The sequence below is a fragment of the Marmota flaviventris genome, chromosome 19, assembly GCF_047511675.1.
Source record: "Marmota flaviventris isolate mMarFla1 chromosome 19, mMarFla1.hap1, whole genome shotgun sequence".
NCBI classification, from domain to species: domain Eukaryota; kingdom Metazoa; phylum Chordata; class Mammalia; order Rodentia; family Sciuridae; genus Marmota; species Marmota flaviventris.
This window is the reverse complement of record NC_092516.1, coordinates 34039960-34047934: the sequence shown is the minus strand read 5'-3', so window position 1 is coordinate 34047934 and position 7975 is coordinate 34039960. Positions and strand designations below refer to the sequence as shown.

The window sequence follows — 7975 nt, the reverse complement described above, 5'->3', positions numbered from 1 at the left end:
CTCCACCTCCTCAACGACCCCGCCTCCCTTTCATTCTGAAAGAAAGAACCTCGCTCGCGAGTCCAATGAGAAGCGCCTCCACCCCAAAGATCCCGCCTTCTTCGGTGCCGGCCCCGCCCCGAGGGCGACAGGGGCGCCCGCCCTCCCGGCGCGAGCCAGGCCAATCGGAGGGCCCGTTCAGCCGGATGGACAGCCACCGGCCCAATCTGCGGGCCTCGCGCGGCACCACCCGCCCGTCGCGGCCGCCCCGCCCCGCAGCCGGGCTGAGCGGCGGCCGGGCGAGTGCGGGCCTCGGGCGGCGGCAGCGGAGCGGCCTGGGGAGCGGCGGGCGGCGCCTGGCCCGGCCTGCGCGCGCCGCGGGCGTCCATGGCGCGCGGGCCCCGGCGGGGCGCGGCCGCGGCCTGAGGGGCCATGTCCGGGGTGGTGCGCACCCTCAGCCGCTGCCTGCTGCCGGCCGAGGCCGGGGCCCGCGAGCGCAGGGCGGGCGCGGCGCGCGATGCGGAGCGCGAGGCCCGGAGGCGCAGCCGCGACATCGACGCGCTGCTGGCCCGCGAGCGGCGCGCCGTGCGGCGCCTGGTCAAGATCCTGCTGCTGGGCGCCGGCGAGAGCGGCAAGTCCACGTTTCTCAAGCAGATGCGCATCATTCACGGCCGCGAATTCGACCAGAAGGCTCTGCTGGAGTTCCGCGACACCATCTTCGACAACATCCTCAAGGTGAGCGGGCCCGCCCTGCCCCGCCCGCACACCTGTGTCCAGGTGGGCGCTGGTAGCGGCGGCCAGGCGCGCGCAAGCTGGGGCCACGGCCGCGCGCTTTGTCCCCCGCTCTGCGGCGCCGCCTGGCTCGCAGCGTTGTCCACTGCTCCCGCGACCAGGTACCCCTGCGCGGAGTCGAGAGGGCCACTAGCCTGGGTCACCTGGGGCTCTCCTGCACACCCCCTAGTCCCCGTCGGCCTGGTGGCTTTGCCCCTTCTCCGGTGTTTGGGGACGTTAAGAGTAGAAGCTGGCCAACTTCTGGCGACTTGGGGGCGGAGGGGTGCTTGGTGATGGAGAAAGCCCCCCTGGACACACCCTGGCAGGATGGAGTCCGGGGTTTCCCCTGCAGCTGCGCTGGGTGAGGGAGCTGAATTTGCCCTGCCCAGCCAGCAGCAAGCCCTGAAGAGCAGTGAAGTCTGGAGGAGAACCAGTCACCAATCTTAAGTTTTAACTTTATAGTAGGAAAATTTAAAGCATATACAAAAGTAGCGAAGATAGTAGAAAGAACTGTAATGTACACCTCTCAGCTTCAACAGCGATCATGTCCAGGCCAGCCCGGTTCACCTATGCTCCCATGATCTCCAAGCAAATTCCAGACGTTGTACAGTGGCCTTAGAAAACATAAGATCGCTAAAGATAAAGGCCTTGTTTAAAAAAAAAAAAAAAAACACATTACCATTAATGAAAAAGGTTATTACTAAAAGTAGTAACTCCTTAATGTTGCCAAATATCCAGTCAGTGTCCATATTTCTTCCATTGTTTCATTATAAGTTTTATTTGTTTGACCAGGATACAAATAAAATCCTTACATTGTGTCTTGCTCCCTTTATATCTTTGCTGTGTTTGCGGAAGGAACGGTAGAGTTGACTGTCCACTTTCCAGTGTCTCACTACTGTGAGCTTGTGTAAAAGGCCCCAGAGAAAGGAAATCTGGAGAAAACTGATGAGAAGGGGAGAGGAGAGAGTCAATCCTGCACTTAGATTGGGTCATTTCCTTTTTGAGTTTCTTATCTATACACTTTTCATGCCCCACTCCTCAACTTTTCCCAAGTCCATTTTGGAGAAGCCAAGTTACAGGTCTGAGGAACAGTTGTCTCCAAGCAGACGTGGAGAGACATTTATCTACCAGAAAACCTGCCTGAAGACTCAATTTTATGGTGCCTGAGGGATTTTAAATTTAGCAAAGGGCAGGAGAATCGAATCTGGGACATCTCTTTCACTTCACCCTGGAAGCTCCCCTCTGGCCATGGTGCCAGGATCCTGAGCCCCAGAATTCCAGGCCGGTATTCCCACTTTACATTTTTGTTACTAAAATATCTCATTTCAACACAAATAGGTCATTTGGGATTGTGATGGGAAGAAAATAATTTGAATGATAAAACATCCCTTGCCTTTTCAAAAGCCCATCCAGTCAGGGCTCTGGCCAAACACTGGATGAACTTTAAAGAGGAGGTGCCCAGTGCAGCTCACTAGAGATCAATTGTGTGCTTCAAAAATCTCCTCATCTTCTGGGGTAAAGTGCACTTGAGTATCTCTCAAAACCTGCTCTCTTAACTTCTCTTCAAAAGGCTAGTTTAATTTTTGCTGCTTTCCTAGACCTCGGAACAGGCAAATTTGGCTGGTTCACTGTCTCCTGGTTTCTTTCAGTTCAGGATGCAGGAAAAATATTCAGAAACAGAGGGCTCAAATCCAACTTGGTACCCGAAGCATATTTTAGAAAACTCAGTCTTAACCTTTTCCCAATGCATATAAATGTTAACTTTTACTGGCTTCCTTATCAAGAGAAATAAGATTTGTTAAATAATATTAAATTTTCTTTCCCAATTTTCTTTTTCTGTCGGGGGGGGGGGGGGTGGCAATACTGGAGATTGAATTCAGGGGCACTCAACCACTGAGCCACATCCCCAGCCCTATTTTGTCTTTTATTTAGAGACAGGGTCTCACTGAATTGCTTGGTGCCTCATTTTTGCTGAACTCGCAATCCTCCTGCCTCACTTTCCCAAGCCACTGGAATTATAGGTGTGTGCCACCGTGCCTGGCCCCAATTTGTTTTTGACTAATTGTAGTTCTGTATTAAACTCATTTTATCCATTGTGAGGATTTTAAAAGCTAGTTAGAAATTCATCTTTTAATTTGAAACAACAAAAAACTTTTCCTCTCCCCCATTCCCATTTTTATTTGGACAAAATAACTTCAGAAAGAGACTTTTTAAATAAATGGCTTTGTAGTAGCTTCAATTGTGGACATTTGAATGATACTGTTCAGAATAATATTTATATAGAGGCTATTTTTAAAGCAATCTGTGCTATGCATATTGTGCCAGACCCTTTCTGTATGGCATTTAATTTTCATAACACTTTCAAATGGTATTGTCCCATTTAGCCAATAAGGAAATTGAAGATAGAGTTTTAAAATCTCAAGGTCGGCTATCTAATTAGCAGATGGCAGAGCTGGAAACCAAATCTGGTCTTTTTTAATCAAACTTTTAATTTTGCAATAATCAGAGTCGTGTGCAGTTGTAAGAATAACACAGAGATCCCATATACCCTCTACCCACTTTTGCTCAATGGTAATATGTTGTAAAACTGTACTACAACACTACAACCAGAATATTGGCAATGATACAGGCAGGACCCAGACCAGTTCCATCACTAAAAGGCTCTCTAGTTGCCCTTTTGCAATCTCTTTTTTTTATGCTCCCCTCCCAGACCCTATCAGTGACTGATATATTCTTCAATTCTATAATTTTGTCATTGGAAGAATGTTGTATGAATGGAATCTTGCAGAACGTGATCTTTTAAAATCAGCTCTTATCTCTTAGCATAATTCCTTGGAGATTCAGTGCAAGTAGTTGCGTGTATTTATAGTTCTTGCCTTTGTTTAATATTTATTTTTTAGTTGTAGGTGGACACAGTATCTTTATTTCATTTTTTTAAAAATATTTATTTATTAATGTTTTTTTTTTAGTTATCGGCGGGCACAACATCTTTGTATGTGGTGCTGAGGATCGAACCCGGGCCGCACGCATGCCAGGCGAGCGCGCTACCGCTTGAGCCACATCCCCAGCCCTTCATTTTTTTTTAATGTGGTGCTGAGGATCAAACCCAGTGCCTCACACATGCTAGGTGAACACTCTACCATTGAGCTACAACCCCAGCCCATCTTGCCGTTTTATTGCTGAGTAGTCCACCATTTAACTCTTCTCCTATTGAAGGATGTTTGGGTTGTTTCCAGTTTCTATTACAAATAAATCTCCTTTAAACATTCATGTACATACATTTATATCTACATAATTTTTCATATATCTGAGATAAATTCCCATGCATACAATTACTGGCTCATATGGTAGTTGCACATTTAGTTTCATAAGAAACTGCCAGTTTATTTCCCAAATGATGTGCTATTTTACATTGCCATTATCAATGTATAAGAAAGCCAGTTTCTCTGCATTTTGCCAGCATTTGGTGTCACTGTTTTTTATTTCAGTTATTTTGATAGGTGTATAATGACATCTTCTTGTAGTTTGGGGGGCTTTTTGTTTTGTTTTGGTACCAGGGATTAAACTGAGGGGCATTCAACCACTGAGCCACATTCCTAGCCCTATTTTGTATTTTTTTTAATATTTTTTTTTTTAGTTGTAGTTGGACACAATACCTTTATTCCATTCATTTATTTTTATGTGGTGCTGAGGATCGAACCCAGGGCCCTGCGTGTGCTAGGCAAGCTTTCTATGGCTGAGCATAATCCCTATTTTGTATTTTTATTTAGAGACAGGGTCTCATTGAGTTGCTTAGCACCTCACTGTTGCTGAGGCTGGCTATTGAACTCATGATCCTCTTGCCTTAGCCTCCAGATTCTTACAGTTTTAATTTGCATTTCTCTAATGGTTAATGATGATAAACATCTTTTCATGTGCTTATTTGCCATTCATTTATTTTCTTTGGGAAAGTGTTTCCCTGTTTTTGTCCATTTTCTTATTAGGTTGTATGTTTTTTTATTGTTGAGTTTAGGGAATTTTTTATATATTCTAAATACTAGTCCTTTGTTATAGATGATGAATTATACATATTTTCTTGCAGTCTGTGGGCTGGCATTTTATTTTTTTAACAGGCACCTTTGTAGAGCAAAATTTTTGCTTTCAATGAGGTCTAGTTTACCAATATTTTTCTTTTATAGATCATGCTTTTGACATCAAGTCTAAGAATTCTGCATAGCTCTGAATCTCAAAGATTTTTTCCTTACTTTTTTCTAAAAGTTTTGTAGTTTCACATTTTACATTTTAGTGTGTGATCTACATTGAGTTAATTTTTGTGTAAGGTATGAGATTTAGACCAAAGTTCATTTTTTCTGCCTGTGAATATTCGGGTGCTCAGGTACCATTTGTTGAAAAGGCCATCCTTCTATTGAGTAGTTTCATGCGTTTGTCAGAAACCAGGTGGGCATATTTATGTAGGTCTGTTTCTGAGTTCTCTTTTCTGTTCCATTGATCTGTATGTTCATCCTTGTGCTACTATCACATTATGTTGATTATTACATAATTCAATTTTAATATCAGATAGGGTGATTTCTCCTATTTTGTCTTTTCAAGATCACTTTACTTATTTCAGGGCTGTGCCTTTTTTTTCTGATAAATTTTAGAAATCAGCTTTGTCTGTGTCTGTTTTTAAAAACTTTGTTGGTCTGCTAACAGCAATTATATTAATATGAATCAAATGAGAGAAAATTGATAGCTTTGCTAAATTGAGTCTTCCAATCCCTAAACATGGTATGCCTTCATTTAAGTCTTTGATTTCTTTTATCAGCCTTTTCCACATTGCAGCATATATATTCTGTACATTATTTATTAATTTTACACCTAAATATTTAAATATTTTTTTAAAGCAATTGTAAATGAGATTGTCCTCTTACTTTCAATTTCCACATGCTCATTGTTAATGAAAACAATGTGATTGTTTTTTATATCTTGGTCTTGCATCCCATGACCTTGCTGAAAATTACATCAGAAGAGCTTTCCTGTGGATTCTTTGAACCTTCTACATAGACCATCATGTTAGTTTGTTAGCTACAAGTAGAGAGTTTTACTACTTCTTCCCCAATTGGTAGGAATTTTATTTCTTTTTCTTGCCTTACTGCAAAGGCTGGAACTTCCAGTATTATGTTCAGTAAGAGTGATTAAAGTACTGATTATCTTCTCTTTCTGATCTGATGTTGATGATTTTTGCTTTCTGTATTTTTGTCAGTCTTCATAGAAGCTTACCATTCTATTGATTTTTTTTTTGCCCCCTAACCAAAAAGAACCAGCTTTTGATTCCATTGATTCCACTCTCACTTCATTTCCTTGTTTCCAATTTAATTTATTTCTGTTCTTTGCTTCTTTTGTCCATTTACCTTAGATTTATTTTGTTCTCCCCCCCCCCCCCATTTTCTTGAGTTAGAGACTTAGATTACTTATTGAGATATTTTCTCATTTCTAATATAAACATTTTAAGTGTTGCAATTTCCCCTGTCAGCACGGCTATAGCTGTGTCCACAAAATTTGAATGTTCTACTTTCATTTTTATTCAGTTTCATGGGTATTTTATTTCTTTCGAGATATCTTCTTTGACTCATGGATTATATTTTTATAAGTATGCTGTAGTTTACAAATGTTTGGAGATTTTTCTGTTATCTTTCTGTTACTAATTTCTAGTTTGACTCTAGTATGTTTAGAGAACACACATTGTATAATTTCAGTTCTTTGAAATTTGTCGAGGTTACTTTTATGACCCAGAATATGGTCTATCTGTCATATGTTTTGTGGTCCTATGTTGGTGAATATTCCATAGGCATTTGGGAAAAAAAATATGTATTCTGTTATTTGTTGGAGTGTTCTACATATTGTCAGTTGATGCTACTGGTTAACACGGCTGTTGACTCTGTATCCTTGATGAAATTTTGTTCAGTAGTTCTATCACTTGCTGAGGGTTGGATATGAAAGCTCCCAATTTCTTCTTTAGTTCTGTCAGTGTTTATGTGGTACATAAACAATTGGGATTATTATCTACCTGATAGATTGAGCCTTTGCCATTATGTAATGTCCCCTCTTGTCTTTACAGATGTCCCTTAAATTACAATGTGATTACTCATCCTGTCAATTTGCAACTCTTTGTAAATTGAAACTGTTATAAGTCAAAATGCATTTAATACATACCTAACCTACTGAACATCCTAGCTTGGCAACACAGTACACTGTTGTGTTCAATTTTTAATCCTGAGGACGTGAGGCTAAGCTGGAGCTGTTGCAGTATCTTACTGCATTCTACTAGACCAGAGAAGATCAATATTAAGATATTGAAGTAGGTTTGTATGGAATGTGGATGGCTATTGCACTATGATAAAGTCAAAAAAGCTGAAACATAGTAAGTCAGGAAATCATCTATAGTAATTTTTTTTTTTTTGTGCTGAAAGTGTCTTTATCAGTTATTGTCACATACCCACTTCTGGGTTTTTTTTAATATTTATTTTTTAATTGTAGGTGGACACATACCTTTATTTTATTTTTATGTGGTGCTGAGGATTGAACGCAGTGCCCCATGCATGCTGGGCGAGTGCTCTACCTCTGAGCCCCTCCACTTCTGTTTTTATTAATGCTTTCAGGGTGTCTGGTTTTTTCATTCTTTTAACCTACCCATATTGTTTTGAAGTGACTTTTGTGTGGATTTTTTAATCCAATCTTCCAATTTTAATTAATTTGAATATTTAGATTATTTGCATTTAAGTTAAGGTTAATTTATTATTAATGTGTTAATTGTAGATGGACATAATAGCTTTATTTATTTATCTTTATGTGGTGCTAAGGCTCAAACTCAGTGTCTCACACATACTAGGCAAGTGCAGTACCACTGAGCCACAACCCCAGCCCCAATAATGTGGATTTTTGAAAATTTTTTAGAGAATACTTTGGGGTTTTTGAAATTTTTTTATTTGTATAAATTTTTTATTCTATTGACAATAGAATGTATTATGTCCATCTACAACTTAAAAAAAGATATTAAAAAATATCCATGCATACATGGAGTATAATCTCCCATTTTGTGATTGTACATGATGTGGAGTTATACTGGTTGTGTATTCATATATGAATAGGAAAGTTATGTCCAATCATTCTATTGTCCTTCTATTCCCATTCTCCCTCCCTTCCCTTCATTCCCCTTTATCTAATCCAATGAAATTCTCTTCTTTGG

At 41.0% G+C, this 7975-nt stretch overlaps 1 protein-coding gene across 1 annotated transcript in view; it reads left to right on the top strand.

The window, feature by feature from the left end:
- Window positions 1–411: 411 nt before the first annotated feature.
- LOC114078715 (guanine nucleotide-binding protein subunit alpha-12) overlaps window positions 412–7975 on the top strand; it is a 93909-nt gene continuing 86345 nt past the window's right edge. Inside the window, exon 1 of the mRNA XM_027919760.2 lies at window positions 412–714. Within this exon, the coding sequence (XP_027775561.2) occupies window positions 412–714 (303 nt within the window). The remainder of the gene's footprint in view (window positions 715–7975) is intronic.